Below are 18,834 nucleotides of genomic sequence, written 5' to 3' on the forward strand. Positions count from 1 at the left end.
TGTGGATCAATAACTTGCAAGTTCTTAAAGAATTCATTATCTATCATTTTCAGCTGACATCATCTTTAAATTTTTTAAGGAGATGCTCCAATGTCTACCATTTATATTTTTCGAAGCGAGTTATTGAACACATTTATTTATTATAGCTCGAGCTGGTTTATTTTCTATCTTTTTACACGCGCGTGTTGTGATCATATTGGTGTTCAAAATATAAATATAATTAAGTGCTCCCTAAAATGTATTTTTCTTAGGATTTAAAAAGAACTTTTAGAAATGAAGGATATGGTCTTATTTTATTCTTCATTTAATATTGGATGCATACTTTATTTTGGTGGTTTTAGTATTTTGAGAGAATATCATTTCAACATTTAATAACCTGACTTTTTTTCTCCCAATAGTTCCACTCGTTCGATCAAATATCATTACAATCAAACGACTACCATAGCTTGAATATAAGATGTCACCTTCTATTCTGCCATTTCCATTTCATTAAGCTTCAGAGAATTCAAAACTGCTAATCCTATTTCTCTCGAAATTGAATGCCCTCTTTTTTTCTTACCTTCTTCCTTCGAATTTTAGCCACCATTTTTTTTTCACAATCTCAACATCATTATATTCCAGACCCCTGGTATAGAAAGTTTCCAGTGAGGAATTCTTCATGGTTCCCTTTCATCCGAATACCCAGTAAGTGTTTTATTTTGATCCTTGACTATTATTTATTTGCTATCTCTATTATTATTTGCACTATTCATTTATTTTGTATGGGGTTGTCTTTGTGTAGGTCTTAGCAATTTGAAGTTGAAAATTAGAGTTTGACGATTTATGTGCTCGGAGTTTTTACGTTTTGCAATTTCAAAATTTTGAGGCATTTTTCTTTTAAACAAGACAATACCTCATTTTGAGCATGATTATGAACACCCGGAACTTGTAAAACTTGGTAACCCCCAAGTCCAAGCCATTGCTTTTAAACCTCAAACCTACAACCCTCGATCCATAGTTGAAATAAATGATGAAAATATTAGAGAGCATATCCTTAAGATTAGTTAAGAAGAAACATCAGCTCGCTATAGGCATTGTATTGATGAAATAATTGAGGGTAGTCAACATTGTTTGCGAGAAGCAGCCTATGCTGAATTACCTAGCTTAGTGAAAATCCCCTTGGCGAGGCCATTATTTTTACCTCGAGTCATTGTTGTTTTTCCACCAGGTGATCTTAACTTTGACATCATGGCTTCGAAAGATCGTAAATCCAAGATGCCTCAAAATTCGAATGTTAAGTTTGAGGCTAAACTTATTGAGTCAAAGGTTAGGTCGATTGCCCCATATGTTGGGCCCTTTGTAGATTCTTGTGGTATAAAAACAAATAATAAATTTGCTGTCTGCTCGGTGGAGAAGGGTCAGCATAACTGTTAGCCTTCAACTCGCTTGCTAAGTGGGTCTGGATGCAGTGCCAGCAACTCCTCGCGTATTGGAGTGTGGAGTATTGAGCACATCAAGGTTGGAGCCCTCCTTCCTCTTTGCCAATACTTCAAGGATTTCTACGACTACATTGGGGTCGCACCACTCCAACTTAACCCCAATGCTTACAGGATCCTTGCCCATTTGAAATCTCTCTATGGAAAGGCCCTTCTCCTCTAGAAGTCACATGTTTCTACGCCATTAAAGCTTGCCCTGCGAGGAAAAAATGTTCTAGCAGCTTCTATTATTTGGGAACACATAGCGGCGACAATAAGATGATCGTCAGACTTCCAAATAAGAAAGAGTTCAAGCAAGATTTTTTTTGGACAAGTGGTCTTATCCCGTCAAAACCACCACTTTCCAATTAATATGTAAGTGTATCTTCTTTCTTGTTTAAATTATTTTGTGTTATGACTTCATGCTCGTTACTCATTGTATATTGTCTTTGATTTTTCAGCTCCTTTGAAAAGACCTACCTCAACTGCTGCTATCCAACGTCGACATGAACAACTGTTTAACCTCTCAATCGATCTGCAAGCAGCTAACTTTTTATTGAATGATAATAATCTCAAGGCTTGCCGCCTTCTCAGAAGGACTCAAAGCACTATGGATGTAAAAGATCGCAAGTACTTTGCCTGGGAACATGTCCCTGGGAATATTGATGATGAGGACCGTGGTTATGTGGCTCGCTCTTGCTATAAAAATAACCTCGCCACTCGGGAAGCTACCAAGACTCCAGAAGGGGCTCCCCGAGGTAATCATCTTATTTTTTACAAATGGTCCCCTACTGTCCTCGACACCACCCCTACTCGTTTGGTCAAGTTTAGGGATAGTCAGTACAACTTTTACAAATGGAATTGTATCCAATGATGATGTGGTGGTCTCCGGGACTTGTAACTACATTATGTGGAGGGTCTCATTCACATGACTTAGTTTTAATAGTTAATGAGATATAACATCTATAAGAGTTATAGAGCATACAACACTTACTTTTAGTGCAAGTGGGAGATTGCTTGGATTTATGTCTTAAAAGCAAGTAATTGATGGATAATATATTATGGAATATATGAAATACAATTATAAGATAAATGAATACATTAATTATAAAATCATAATTAATAAATATCTAAAAATTCTTTATTCATATGAAGTTGGTACAATCTTGTAAGGATGTATAAGAGAATTAAGGTTATACAATATAAATAAAATAAATTGGTAGTGCATTAAAGTAAATGAACCTTAAATATAGAATTACTAAGTACGGTTTACTATACACTATACTTTAGTGTGTGTGTGTGTGTGTGTGTGTGTGTGTGTGTGGGGTGTGCGCGCGTGCGCGTGCGCGTGCGCGTGCGCGTGCGCGTGTGTGTGTGTGTGATTTTGATTCGGGTCACATATGTGAAAAGACATGAAGTAAAGGTGGTGTGTATAATTTGATTACACAAGGTTGGACCGGTATGTAATAATATTATATACATGAACTCATCTTTGTGTTCATTGAGTTCTTTGATTCACTCGTTAAAGTTTCTCAGAGAAGTTGATTCTTACAACTTCTGTTTTGGGAGTTCAATAACATGAGTGGCTAGGAACATGTTACACAATAAGTAATCCAAGCTTTCCGAAATGATTGAATATTAGTTTTCTTATAGTGTTAATTCTAGGAGTGTTAACGAGTGGATCCAAATCTATAATAAGTTATAAATTAACAGTTTATATTGAATTAATGCTACATAAGGAATCAAGATATAGTTAGAAGGGTAAAAATAGTAATTTTGACCAACTCTAATTATGTACTAATAATAGGAGAGCGAACTACTTATATTGATTATATTAATGGACTACTAGTAAGAATTTGTTGGAAATTATTTTACCAGAATCTTAGATCTACTCACAAGTATGTTTATTAACACCCTAAATATGAACTTTCTAAAACGATAAATTAAACACATATAAAGTTTAAGAAACCTTACATTGGGTGCAGCGGAATATTATGACTCCTTCCGTTCAGATATCTAGCAGAGCATTATCAATATCTGAACCTGGATCTCTTTCTCTGAATCTTTGATGCTGAAACCTCCTTCTTGCTGAAAGTCTTTCTTCACGATCTTCTTCACTATGATTGAGGTATCACTTGCTGTGTGTGGGCACTACTCATACACTAAGGATTTCGAAATTCAAGAGGAAGAGAGAGAGAGTGGGTTCGGCCAAAGATAGGGAGAGAGAAGGCTCAGGTTTTTCTGAATCAGAAGTGTCAGAAGAAAAGTGTAGAAATTTTAGTGTAAATTTCCTGAAGCCTTCACTATCTATTTATAGCATTCCACTAGGGTTAGGTTTGAATTATTTGACATTAAAATAATGAAAATATCAGAGGTAAATTCCTATAAAAGTGGCCGGCCCTACATAGTGGATTTGGGCCTCACTTTTTGCAATTTTGCAGTTTTATCTTTTCTGCATCTGATTTTCTCAAAAACGCCAATTTTCAAATTCAACCATTTAAATGCCAATTCTAACTATTTAATAACTATAAATAATTATTAAATAATATTGTCATTTATCATATTTATTAATTGAACCATACAAAGTATCATAATTAACAAATATGCCCCTATAAACTCTTTCTTTACAATTTCGCCCTTACTTAGTGAAAAATTCACAAATAGACATAGTCTAATTTGAGAATTATAATTGATTAATCAAAACCAATTATATGAGTCTTACAAGCAATATTATCTCAACTAGTGCGGGGACCATGGGTCTATATAACCGAGCTTCCAATAAGTAGATCAAGAATTTAGCACTAAAATTCACTAACTTATTAATTCTTCGTTGAATCCACGCATAGAACTTAGAATTGCACTCTCAGTATATAGAATGCTCTATATGTTCCACCATATAGACACATCATTAGTTATCCATTGTTATAATCCTAATGTGATCAATGATCCTCTATATGAATGATCTACACTGTAAAAGGATTAGATTACCGTAACACCCTACTATGTATTTTATCCTTAAAACACTTGACCCCGTATAAATGATATTTCAGCTTATGTGAAATGAGTACTCCACCATTTATGTTCGTTTGGTCAAGCTCGAAGGAGATCATCTTTTGCTTACTATTCGCCAGATAGAAGCTATAGATTCCATGTTTATGCTAGCGCTCCCACTCAATTGCACTACCGTGTTCCCAAAATGTACGTATCACCCTGACCTAAAAGTAGGCTTAACTAACAAATCAAAGAACACGAATAGCCTCTCGAGATTGACCCTAATCATATCAGGATTAAGATCATTTGATCTAGGATCAACTAGGCGATATTGACTTGAATAGATATTACGGTAAGTTTAATAAATCTAAGTCATAGTTCAATATCGGTCCCTTCCGATGCATACTCCATGCATCCAACCTGAGCTTTACTTCAACCAATGCTCTGGAAAGAACATAGCACTTCTCCAAATGCAAGTAAACTCTGTTGTAGATTATCATATCAGTAAAACCCTATGTCTGATAAATCTAGAAAACTTTATTCACATAGTCATGTTTACTTTCCAATGTGTTGACGGCACAATAAACAGGATCAAGTATGTGAAAAGGGTTTCAGATGAATTTATAGATTATGTACATATAATCATGAAATAAATCATGTGAACCATGCAACATTAAATGTTATTTCTGATCTATATTAATAAGTAAATCTGATTATATTGAAATGAGTTTTATTTAGGGCATAAAACCCAACAAACTCCCACTTGCACTAATATAAAACAAAAAGTGCGTTTCAAATAATCTCAACACCTTGATATACAAATCAAGTGTAGTAGCAGTAAACTCCTCGTAATAGGATCTGAAAGGTTGAATTAAACACAACCTTTTCTCCACTATTACTCTTCCTTAATCACAAAATCATTGGTAATGTGAAATTCCTCTCTATATGTCTACTCTCTTGGGATACTGGATTCTATACCTTTGGCAACTACTTTTGGTTAATCAGGAAATTAACACTAGTAGTTTAAGGCAATTTGGAATGGTGCCAAAAATGTATAGAACTTTCCTTAGACTGAATAAGTACCTTTCCTGCAACTTTAACATTTAGTCTCTCTCTGTAGACCTAGAGACTTCAGATAGGTTTTTACACTTCTCCAAAATTACTATTCCACCCCCAGAGTAATCACCATCTTATCAGAAAGATTTACTAGCACAAAGGCAAATTTCGAAATCTGATATGGTGTAGTCTAAGAGTTTTAAACACACCCTTATAGACTAACATATAGTTCCTCTTCTTAATCTTAAGATTTACTTGATTGTCTTCCAATGTTCTTCTCCTGGATTAATCTGATACATACTCATTACTCCCACTCAACAGCAGGTGTCTGGTCTAAGGCATACAAAAGCATATCTAAGACCTCTCACTGTTGATTTAAGAAATTCTTTCATGGCTTTATCTTTTCTGGAATAGTTGAGACTTTTCCTTAGATAAATAAAATCTATGCCTAGAAGTCGAGAAGCTTCTATAGATTGCCATTAGAAAGAAAATGCTTCAGCATCTTACTTAAGTAAGTTGCTTGTATTAGAGTAAGTAATTTCTAGGTATACCACAAGCCATAGGTTTAGATAAACTCAAACCTATAATACTAGGAACAGGAAGTTTGTTAAGTCCATTAAATGGACTTATAAACGAAAATTTCCTTTTATGTCCTTGTAATAGAAAACTTTAGGTTATTCCATGTGAATGGATTAAACCATAGTTCTTTTGGCTTTCTTCTTAGTTTCTTATCTTGACAATCCATTACTTGTTTAAACTCACAATGGATTTTAATCACTAGTGTCTCCCAAGTCATAAGAAGGTGAGTTCCTAGAAACTCTCCCACTACGACAAGGTACCGTGAATTATGTCTAAGAAAACTAAATGGTATTGATCTCTTCGGTTGTGACAAGACAACAGAGGCAGTGGGATCATCATATATCAAATAAGATGATAGAACACTTTTAGAATCAAGAATTAAATATCTCCTTTATTTGCTACTTGTTTTCAGACTTAGTCATTATCTTAGAAAAGTAGTATTTGTTTGAACAAACACTATCTTATCTATTGACAATGGGATGGTCCACCCCTAATCACTTAGAATAGCTAACAAACCATGGTTAATAGTTCTAGCTTTTCTTAAGATTTTGATTAGGTCATTCATGAATCTAGTAATGATTTACATTAAGTATACAACCATTACATCATTCTGAAATTGTATTACCATAGAAGGAATTAGGCAACGACTAGTAACTAATCATCAATATGCAACTTGAAATTTCTGGGGAGGTAAGTTTGGATATAATTCAAAAATCAATTTAATGATCTTTGAACTGCATATCTACTAACTATTTCTCCACCCCTATCAGTTTGCAAGATCTTTAACCACTTACTTTAATAGTTTTAACCATTGCTAGAAATTAATGAAAATTTTCAAACATTTCAAATTTCTTGCTAAAAGGTATAATCTAGAGTTATCGTTTTAAGAATACAACGAAAAACTCATATCCACTCCTGAATGTACATCCATCTGCGAATGAGATGAACTACTTTCAGTGGATATAGGCATATTAACTCTTTGCAGAGATTGATCTTGTCAAATCCACTATGAACAAGATACAAATGCCATAGATTAAAAAAAATGTGGTAGTGTCTTTTGATGACTTAGGTATAGTTACATCAATGAGTTCATAGAATACTGCAAGTGGATCCTGGTCACAGAATACCTAACTCATATTCCATACAGTTTGAATCCATTAATAGAAGATGGATATTAAACACTTGAGAAAGTGTAACTGTATTGTATTCTGGAATTAGAAATATAAGAAAATTTCTGTTTGGAATCTAAAATTAAAGTCAAAGACTTAAATTTATACCAAATATAATGAGTAATTCTATCTTGGACCAGCACTAATAATACAAACTCTAAGTCAGATTTGTCCATACAAGTAGGAGATTTCTAAGATTGAGGATTTATATCAATTGGGAGTAGAATTTCGGGATTATAATCATATGTGTCATTTAATTTCTTAAGAGAAAATATAATGACATGAAATGATTTATAGACCATTCATCCAATGATATATTATTGAGCTAATTCGAAATGAATAAGCTAAGAGTAATTAGGATAATTTCGTTTATAAATAAGAATCCATCGATGCTTCGATTAGCGAAAGACAAAGTAATCTTATTTATGTAATCTTCTTGTTTCATATTGTAAAAATACTAGTCTAAGGTGTCATCAATTGATGAACAGCTAGATGTTGCATATACAATATTTATCTTTCGAGATCTTACACTATTATGTATGTCTAATGGTGAAAATCCATTAGGGATTTATCTCATTAGAAAAACAAACATGTTAGACCAACAATGAAGATTCGAAATTAAACTACAACTTTATAACAGAAAATAACATGGTTCAATATAAATTCATACACAATTCAGAAGTTATAAACATATAGCAAGTAGGAATGACTAGTGAAAATACTAAAACATACAATCCTAAATAATTTCCAAGGTTTTCAACAAACTGATACAGTGTCCCGGTAGGCGAGAGTCAAAGTATCATTTATTGAATAGAGTTGTCAGCTCATCTAAAATAAAAACCATTCTAGCAACCTTTTATTCGATCAAAATAAGAATCCAACGTTGTCCCGGTAGGCGAGAGTCAAGGCTATTCTTTTTTTATGAGCTTCCACCATTGTTTCATGTTTTATGAGTTTATCTCTAAGTAGTCACCGTAGGGGAGAGTCTAAATAGAGACGAAAACTCACAAAACACTTATCAAATGAAATCTTACGGTGTTAAATGCGTTCAACGAATAACCATCCATAGGGGGACGAAGTCTAGCGTCTCGAGGTTATATTGAAAACATTTAACTTTTGTAAGACCAACAATGGAGATCGAATATCTTAATAATAAAGCTCATTATTTAAAGAGAGTTGTATTTTCTTTGATTCTCTTTATTTAATCTATTTATTTTAAATATATATTTATTTAATTAAAATTTCCAATTTAGAATAAAAAATTCTAAATATAAATTTTTATTTAATATTTATAAATTTTACTTAGATGGATATGAAAATAACATGAATTATTTCCATCTTAGTAATAATTTCCAATAAATATTTAGAAAAATATTCAATTTAAGTTGTTACAAAATTAATTTAAATTAATTTACAACTCAAATTTTATTTTCTATAAATATATATTGCATTTCGAAAAATTAAAGTATTTAAGAATACAATTTTCGAAAAAATGCATATTGAAATAAAAAATAAATCCTGGAAAAATTATTCTAATTTAATGTTGGCCCAAAATCAATTAATAAAATTAATTTACAACAAAAAATATAATTTTCCTATTTAATTAAATTTATAAGAAAAATTTCAAATATTTAAGTATGATGATGAAAATCAACTTAAATATTAATTTTCTATTTAATTAAATACACTAGAAAAATACTTCAAGCAAAAAATATCACCTATCTAGATTTTCCTTTGACTAATTAATTCAATTTCTAATAATATACTTTAATTTAATTTATTTTAAATTAATCAATAAATGAAAAAATTATTGATTTAAGTTGGTCCAAAAATTAATTAAAATAAATAATTAATTTACAACTTAATCTATTTTTCAAGATAAAATTCGAAATTCCAGCATTTAAGAAATGCAATTTCGAAAATTGATTAATAAAATAAAGAAAAATATATTTTACTTTATTTATTTTAATTAATCATTAAATGAAAAAATCATTGATTTAAGTTGGTCCAAAATTAAAATAAATAATTTACAACTTTAATCTATTTTTCAAATAAAATTCGAAATTCCAGCATTTAAGAAATGCAATTTCGAAATTTGATTAATAAAATAAAGAAAAATATATTTTGAAAATTATTTAAATTTAGTTGAAAAAATAAATTTCAACTAAAAATAATTTTCTATTTAATTAAGTGTCATGAAAAAGAAATATTTAAGTATGATGATGAAAATCAACTTAGATATTTAATTTTCAAATTAATTAAATGTATTAAATTCAAGAAATAAATAATTAAGTGTAGAGAAGGCTTAATTATTAATCTCTAGTTTAATACTAGGAAAAATATACTTAAGATAAATTGTACCAAAATTAATTATTTAAATAATTAATTTCACAATTTATAATATTTTCCTATTTAATATTAGAAATAATAAGTAGTCTAGAAATAACTATCTAGAAAATATCTTATTTGACTAAGTATCTTTTCCACAAAATTTGAAAAAATATCTAATTTAGGTTGTATTAGAAAAAATCTAGAACCTAAATATTTTTCAAATTTAAATTTAATTAAATATCAAAAATTAAGTTGTAACCACTTAATTTGAAAATATTCCATTTTAAGTTAATATTCGAAAAGATATTAACTTAAAAAATATCTAAAATATTCCATTTTAAGTTAATATTCGAAAAGATATTAACTTAAAAAATATCTAAAGAATCTTAATAACCAATGCCCAAAATTCCTCAACTTAATTTTGAAATTTTAAATCCAAAACATATTCAGATTTATGTTGGTTAGTTGAAGATAACTAAATATCAACTTAAATAGGAATATTTAATGAAAAATTTAAATTAAGCTCCAGAAAGAATCTAGATGGTTATAATTCTATATTTAATTAAATACAAGAAAATACATATAGTTTAGCTTAGAATAAAAAATTCTTTAACTATAATTTTCTTAAATTAATTTCAAAATAAATGAAATTAATTATGTTGCTAATCAATTTTATTAGGTTAAACTAGTTTAATTAACCTAGTACAGTTATTCAAATCAGGCAAATGGGCCTTCACAATTGGGGTAGTTCATGTGAGGGGGTGCTGGGTTCAGTATGTCGTACCCACTACTATGGCTCCCAACTCTCACACAAGGCCCAAAAGAGAGGAATTTAACCTTAATAAGAACAACTGTTATTAATTGAATAGACCCAAAAACTAAATGGGCCTAAATAAATTCTATCAAGAACTATGATAATTTATTTTAGCAACAGCAACCTATATGCATCTATAATAAAATTAAACACATAGGCTCACACAGGCACACTTTGGATGGGTCCTATCATGTTGCTAGGTCATACACAGATGAAAGAAGATTGTAAATATACCTGTTACAAATTATTTACTTGACCAAGAGAGCCATCAGATCATTAGATCTGGCAAAAAGTAACCATGGCTATTTGCAATCAAGTAATAATAGGTTTTGAAAACTTACACACAAGCTAAAACACTAACTCCTGCAACAAGGTTAGTTGGATAGTTGGATGTAGGATTTATTTAATTTTAAATAAATAAATAATTTCGAAAATAATTAATTAAATAAAAAAAATAATTTTCGAAAATTTAAAAAAAAATATTTGAAAAATTCGAAAATTTAAAAGTAATTTAAATTTAAAATTAAACCTACGATTTTGAAAAATTAGGTTTCAACCAACCTAAATATCATTTCAAAATTTGCTAACTATTTTAAAATTTAAATGTTATTTTATAAATAAAAATTAAATAAAAAATTAAAAAAGATAAATGAATATCTTTTTCAGATTTTAAATGTAATTTAAATAAATAAAATAACAAAATTTAAAAGTTAGCAAAATATCTTATATCTATTTAAAATTACATGATTATAGTTATCTTATTTTAAATTTAAAAAAGGTCAAATTATTTAAAAAAAAATTAATTTAAAAAAAATTTAAAATCTGACCTTAAATTTAAAAATAAGATAAGATATAATCAAATTTTAAAATAAGATAGATTATTAAGCAAAAAGATAGATACTAACTATTTTCAAATTCAAATTACACTAATATCTTGAATTAAATTAAAAAATATATTAAATTAATTCAAAATGATAATTAGAATTGAATCAGGAATAGTAATAGTATAAATACAGAACTACACAAAAAATTGGAAGTTAATTCTATGAAAAAGCATGAAAAAATGAAGAAAAACGAAAAAATTGTGAGCTGTACGGACAGTTTTCGCGATCGCAGGAAAATTTCAGCACAGCTCCAATTTTTTCGAATCTTCAAAAAATCATAACTAATTCAAATTAAATCGAAATTGAGTTCTGTAAAAAAGTAACTTGCTTACTTTTTTCCATACTATCCAATAAAAATAATTCCAGAAACAGAATCGCAATTATATTTTACAAAAATTGACAAACATCAATCAATCATCAAATAACACTCAATACAACATGATACCATCCAAAAACAAACAAACAATCGTTTTAAAGTCCAAATTTCTTGCAAGTAAATCAATTACCATGGCTCTGAGGCCAGTTGTTGGAAATTATTTTACCAGGATCTTAGATCTACTCACAAGTATGTTTATTAACACCCTAAATATGAACTTTCTAAAACGATAAATTAAACACATATAAAGTTTAAGAAACCTTACATTGGGTGCAGCGAAATATTATGACTCATTCCGTTCAGATATCTAGCCCTTGATTCCTTTCTGTAGCAGAACATTATCAATATCTGAACCTGGATCTCTTTCTCTGAATCTTTGATGCTGAAACCTCCTTCTTGCTGAAAGTCTTTCTTCACGATCTTCCTCACTATGATTGAGGTATCACTTGCTGTGTGTGGGCACTACTCATACACTAAGGATTTCGAAATTCAAGAGGAAGAGAGAGAGAGTGGGTTCGGCCAAAGATAGGGAGAGAGAAGGCTCAGGTTTTTCTGAATCAGAAGTGTCAGAAGAAAAGTGTAGAAATTTTAGTGTAAATTTCCTGAAGTCTTCACTATCTATTTATAGCATTCCACTAGGGTTAGGTTTGAATTATTTGGCATTAAAATAATGAAAATATCAGAGGTAAATTCCTATAAAAGTGGCCGGCCCTACATAGTGGATTTGGGCCTCACTTTTTGCAATTTTGCAGTTTTATCTTTTCTGCATCTGATTTTCTCAAAAACGCCAATTTTCAAATTCAACCATTTAAATGCCAATTCTAACTATTTAATAACTATAAATAATTATTAAATAATATTGTCATTTATCATATTTATTAATTGAACCATACAAAGTATCATAATTAACAAATATGCCCCTATAAACTCTTTCTTTACAATTTCACCCTTACTTAGTGAAAAATTCACAAATAGACATAGTCTAATTTGAGAATTATAATTGATTAATCAAAACCAATTATATGAGTCTTACAAGCAATATTATCTCAACTAGTGCGGGGACCATGGGTCTATATAACCGAGCTTCCAATAAGTAGATCAAGAATTTAGCACTAAAATTCACTAACTTATTAATTCTTCGTTGAATCCACGCATAGAACTTAGAATTGCACTCTCAGTATATAGAATGCTCTATATGTTCCACCATATAGACACATCATTAGTTATCCATTGTTATAATCCTAATGTGATCAATGATCCTCTATATGAATGATCTACACTGTAAAAGGATTAGATTACCGTAACACCCTACTATGTATTTTATCCTTAAAACACTTGATCCCGTATAAATGATATTTCAGCTTATGTGAAATGAGTACTCCACCATTTATGTTCGTTTGGTCAAGCTCGAAGGAGATCATCCTTTGCTTACTATTCGCCAGATAGAAGCTATAGATTCCATGTTTATGCTAGCGCTCCCACTCAATTGCACTACCGTGTTCCCAAAATGTACGTATCACCCTGACCTAAAAGTAGGCTTAACTAACAAATCAAAGAACAAGAATAGCCTCTCGAGATTGACCCTAATCATATCAGGATTAAGATCATTTGATCTAGGATCAACTAGGCGATATTGACTTGAATAGATATTACGGTAAGTTTAATAAATCTAAGTCATAGTTCAATATCGGTCCCTTCCGATGCATACTCCATGCATCCAACCTGAGCTTTACTTTAACCAATGCTCTGGAAAGAACATAGCACTTCTCCAAATGCAAGTAAACTCTGTTGTAGATTATCATATCAGTAAAACCCTATGTCTGATAAATCTAGAAAACTTTATTCACATAGTCATGTTTACTTTCCAATGTGTTGACGGCACAATAAACAGGATCAAGTATGTGAAAAGGGTTTCAGATGAATTTATAGATTATGTACATATAATCATGAAATAAATCATGTGAACCATGCAACATTAAATGTTATTTCTGATCTATATTAATAAGTAAATCTGATTATATTGAAATGAGTTTTATTTAGGGCATAAAACCCAACAGAATTCTGTAAATATAATTCTATATTATAAGAGTGCAATTCTATATTTATAGTGGAGTAATAATGGAATTAATAAACTGAATTATTCTATTGATGAGATCGATAATAATCAAGTATTTATTGGAGCTTTGAAATATAGGTCCATGGTCCCCAAGTCACCTCTATACAAGTAAGTGTAAGATTTAATTTGATAAAAAAAAATTGAGTGAGAATTAATTTGTACGAGAAATAATTCTCAAGGGCAAAATAGTAATTTGTGGAAATTATTATTTTAAATAATTATAACAATTATGAATTGTGTATATGAATAGTATTTAACTATTTAGTTTTATTTAATAAAACTATATTAATTAGTTAAATATAATATTATTCTTAAATAATATTAAAGTAGAAATATATTATTTTAGTGAAAATAATATTTATTTTAATCCTAGAGAAATAAGAGATTAATGAGAATTAATTAATTATAATTTATTGGCAAAATAAATAATAAATCTTATTTGTGGTAAAATTGAGAAATTAATTTTAGATCTTAAAATATGGCACACTTGTAGGGCCTAGCCTACACGTATAGGGTGACATATAAAGGTCCATGACAATTTTGGATGATTATTTTATTATTAAAATTAATTAATTATCTTTTAATTATTTAATTAAATATATTATTGGATAATCTATTTAATTATAAAATAATATTTAAATAAAAGAATATAATTAGTTTCTGTTAATCAGTTATATGATATTCATATTTGAATTTGAATTAAATTAAATATTATTTGTTTATAACCTTATATATTAGGACTGAACATTTTGAGCGGATTTGATTCGAACCCGGTTAACCCGCCCGGACTTGACCTAGTCAACCCACAAAATTTTTTTAAAAAAATTGTTCAAGCGGGTTGAGTCCAACCCAGTACTCTATCAGGCGAGTTCACATGTTAGGTTTTTATGATCATCGAGTTTCGGGTTGGACCCGAACCCGCTCGCCAAACCGGTGAACAATATATATATATATATTTCTGAATGTTTTAATACATTTATTTACATATATATATATGGACTTTGGATTTTATGGACTATATGGACTATGGACTTTGGATTTTTATGCACTATAGACTTTGAAATATTTTAGTTTGTACTTTTATTATCATGATTCCTGAGCATGAAGTTTGATGAATAAGTTATTTGTTTGTTAGATTGACTTTTGTACTTTGGTTTAAAATTTAAATTAATACTTCTTTTCTTCTTTTAATCTAAAGAATAAGGCTTTATATTATATATACTTAATTTAGTAAATAAATAAAGTAAAAGAAATAACCATTTGACCATATAAAATTTGATTTTTTTTAAAAGAGTTGATTGGGTCAACTTGTTGACTCGTTCAACCCGTAACCCGCCAACCCGCCCAACCTGACCTTATCTCGGGTCTGGGTTTAGGTTCATTTTTTTGGACTCGAAACCCGTGAACTTGAAACTCGCGGATCCGAAACTCAATCAACTTGTCCGATGTTCAGCCATATTATATGTGATATATATCAGAATAACAACCAATGAATTAATAAAAGTGAAAACAAGTGAATTAAGTGTGACTTTTCAAAGAACAATTAGGGTTGAAAAATACAATTTTCTCTCTCTCTCTCTCTCTCTCTCTCTCTCTCTCTCTCTCTCTCTCTCTCTCTCTCTCTCTCTCTCTCTCTCTCTCTCTCTCTCTCTCTCTCTCTCTCTCTCTCTCTCTCTCTCTCTCTCTCTCTCTCTCTCTCTCTCTCTCTCTCTCTCTCTCTCTCTCTCTCTCTCTCTCTCTCTCTCTCACTCTCACTCTCTCTCTCACACCACACACTATAGTGTGGTGTGTAAATTTTGTGTTCTTTCCTATCTCATCATAGTATCTCATAAATTAAGAATATACTGTGATTACAAAATTATACTCGTCTAATTAAATCTAATAACCTACTCTATTCTTGAGTGTTCAGGCTGACTTGGAAGATTGTGGTATGAACTCTTCAACAAGTTCTTGAATTGGAAGTTTGATAAATTAATACGAAAAGATAGCGAGGATCCCTTGATAAGCTACAAAATGTATTGTTTCTCTTTTCATGTAGTTTAGATTTAATCTATATATATTATGTTGAGATCCTTGAGATTATAGTTCATTTTGGATTAAATTATTTTTTAATAAAATTCGCTTCCGCTTTTCTATCTATGATATAGACTATAAAAACTAATACATTTTGTGCAACATTAATTGATGCACCAAAACTATCAATTAAGCCTTCATGTTTTTCAATCTGTGTAACGATAATATTGAATATTCCACTCTCCTTATATGTCACACGACCTATAAAGTGGGCTGAACTGGGAACAATAAGCTCTAGAGCCATCTGTAATAAAAAGAAACAAAAATATTAATTTTTTACAACAAATTGAAAAACAATCACTTTGTCATCAAGAACCAGCCAATAACCACATAAAATCAAATGTGACAACAAAAAATACAATACTAATCTTTTGCTGTATCATTATCTTTTATTTTAAGATTTTCAAAATCTCTTCTAAGTATTTGTAGTCTAGTTGTGCGTACCTTAGTTGTCCTTTGAAACTCCTCTTGCAGCGTGTCTCATGCTTTTTTTGTCGTGGAAAAAGATTGTATGTCATGACTTGTTGTAAGTAGTATAATTTGTGAGAATTTTTTTGTTGGTTATCCTCTAATGTTTTCTTTTGATTTTTCGAAAGAGATGTAATATCTTCAAGAATAGTGACTCATTCTTCAACAATTTTCTATAAATTTTGTGATCTATTTATTTTGATGGACCAAAAATTATAGTTTTCAATAATTTAACTTACATTGAGTAGGTTTTGATATCAATGTTAGAGTCGGAACTCATGATGATGAACTACGCCCCACTCATGATGGTTTGTTAATTGGTATAGATAAAAATTATAATTTGTATCTGGTTTATAGTGTAAACTAGAATATGGGTCTAGATGTTATGGGAATAAGTAGTGTATAAATGACAACGTTGATAGTTAAGCTTAGAAGAGAATAATTGTATGTAGAAAGTAGTAAAGTTTATTGATAGTTTGCAGTTCTTGGCTTTGTAATGTTGGTTACAATTTAAAAGCAGTGTATAAATGGCAATGTTGATGAGTTATAAATTAATTGGTAAATGACGATGTTAATGAATTATAAGATTGGTTTATTAGATGATGATAATTAGGCTTAGAAGATAATTAGCCTTAGTTGTTGTGACTAGAATTGTTTGCTCTTTCTAGTTTAGTAAATTTATCTACTATTATTAGAGACTTAGGCTTAGTTAGTTAAGTTAGTTATGGTTTGTTATAACTGTTATACTTTCGATTGGTTTGTTATCTCACAACGGACTTTACTTTACTTTACTCTGCTATATATAGCAGACCCTTTACCATTGTAATTCACTACTTCCAATTAATGAAATTCAATTTCTCTCTGCTATTCAAAGCTAATAACTATGCATAACTAAAATATTCTAGACTAAAGTTTTAAAGAATTATTTAAATATTCTATAATCATTTAAAAAGTTTAGAGTAAGGTTTGTAGATTTTCTACAAATGAGTGAAATATTTTAGATTGAGAGTATTGTAGAAAAGTGCAACAATGTGGACTTGAATTAGTTGCTGAAAGTTAAATAATTTTTCTTGGTGAACTTTTCTTGTTGTGGTCTTAAGAGAAAGCTGATGTGCTAATTAAGTTTAGTTCATGCATACAATTCATAAGAAGTAGATTTTTATTGACAAATTATTGAGTGATTAAGAAAAAAAAAGAAAAACATTTTCTACCTAATAAGATTTATCTGTGCACACTCACCCGATCAAAAAACACAGGTGGTGATTAACACAAATACACCCACAAAAAAGAAAAAAAGCTTCCATTAGAATCAGTGAGGCTTAACAACACCTCATAGTTCTGATTCTTTTATTTACACTCCAAAAGCACAGTAGAGTGAGTATAAGTGGCAGTGGGAGAGTGAGAGAGGGGAGTTCACCGAAGACGAAGTAGCCGACGGAGATTATCAGTGGCACCGGCATCAATTCCTGCAGCTTCAGCGTTGCAGCTGAGCTTGGGCTTAAGTGAAAACCTCGGTAGAGGAAGGCTGCTCGGCGGTGGAGCTAGGCTAAACACAGAACCAGAAAACGTGTGTAGATCTTCCACAAGATTAACAACAGAACAAACACTACTACTACTCTTTTTAGTGGTTAAAGCCTTAGGAAGGTCATTTGGATCGGGTCCTAACCTGTTGGTTGAAGCAATTACCATAGATTGGGATGATGATTTCATCATCAAGCTGGAAACTTTGGCTGATGTTGGTTTTGATTTTGATTTCTTGGGTGTGAGGGAATGGTCTCTGTTTGTCTTTCTGGTATTTGTTGGAGGAGGAAGAAGAGGGCATGAGAGGCCTCTGTTTATTGGCGATGATGAAGAAGAGAAGGGGAGAATTGGTAGAGGAAGCAAAGGTGGGTTTTGTTGTCGTTGATGATATGAGTTATTATTATTATTATTAAACAGGTAAATAGAAGGAAGGTGTTGGATGATGCCGGAACCGTTGACCGTTGCCGGAGCTATGTTTTCAGATGGTTTATTGATATAATAGCCAGAAGAAATTCGGCTGTTCTTTCTTGGGGTTGTTCTTTTGATCATCACTTGCTTCTTGTTATTGTTGTTGTTGTACTCAATTGTTGATGAAGAGTAATACCTGTCAACATTAATCACTGCTTCCATAACTAATTATAATTCAAAAAAATTATACACAAATTAGCCGATGATCTTTCTAATAACACGATCAATAATAGCCTTGAAAAAAAAAGCTGATCAAATCAAACGCTAGCAATAAATATTTATAAGATAATAATAATTAAAGAAAGAAAGATGAGATTAATAAACGTTCTATTTCTCGTAATCTCAATGATCATGGAAATGAATTTAACAATAAAAATGGTGTAAACTTAACAACAGAATCTTCTTCTTAACGCACTCTTTCTCTCTCTCTCTAAGCTCTATTTATATTTATATATGGAAGTAAACGATCGGAGCCACAGCCACAGGCATGGGCAAAGGCAGAGTCTTTGCCTTTTCCAACGGCTACTTTATAAA

At 30.5% G+C, this 18,834-nt stretch overlaps 1 protein-coding gene across 2 annotated transcripts; it reads right to left on the reverse strand.

Annotated features, from left to right (window-relative positions):
- Positions 1 to 17,452: 17,452 nt before the first annotated feature.
- On the reverse strand, positions 17,453 to 18,834 carry LOC115714290 (pectinesterase inhibitor 10). Of its 2 annotated transcripts, XM_061107116.1 has the most exons (2): positions 18,692 to 18,834; positions 17,453 to 18,436 (listed from the first exon to the last, which is right to left on the reverse strand). In XM_061107116.1, the coding sequence occupies exon 2, from the start codon at positions 18,379 to 18,381 to the stop codon at positions 17,725 to 17,727; it is 657 nt and encodes a 218-aa protein (XP_060963099.1). In that variant the 5' UTR covers positions 18,382 to 18,436; positions 18,692 to 18,834; the 3' UTR covers positions 17,453 to 17,724. The 2 variants fall into 2 exon arrangements, with proteins under 2 accessions (XP_060963099.1, XP_030498799.1); XM_030642939.2 differs by having other exon boundaries at positions 17,453 to 18,826.

The sequence above is a fragment of the Cannabis sativa genome, chromosome X (assembly GCF_029168945.1).
Source record: "Cannabis sativa cultivar Pink pepper isolate KNU-18-1 chromosome X, ASM2916894v1, whole genome shotgun sequence".
Lineage (NCBI taxonomy): Eukaryota > Viridiplantae > Streptophyta > Magnoliopsida > Rosales > Cannabaceae > Cannabis > Cannabis sativa.

Bases quoted from the DNA above. Each gene is read 5' to 3' on its own strand.
- LOC115714290 (XM_030642939.2), bottom strand. From the start codon at position 18,462: ATGGAAGCAGTGATTAATGTTGACAGGTATTACTCTTCATCAACAATT.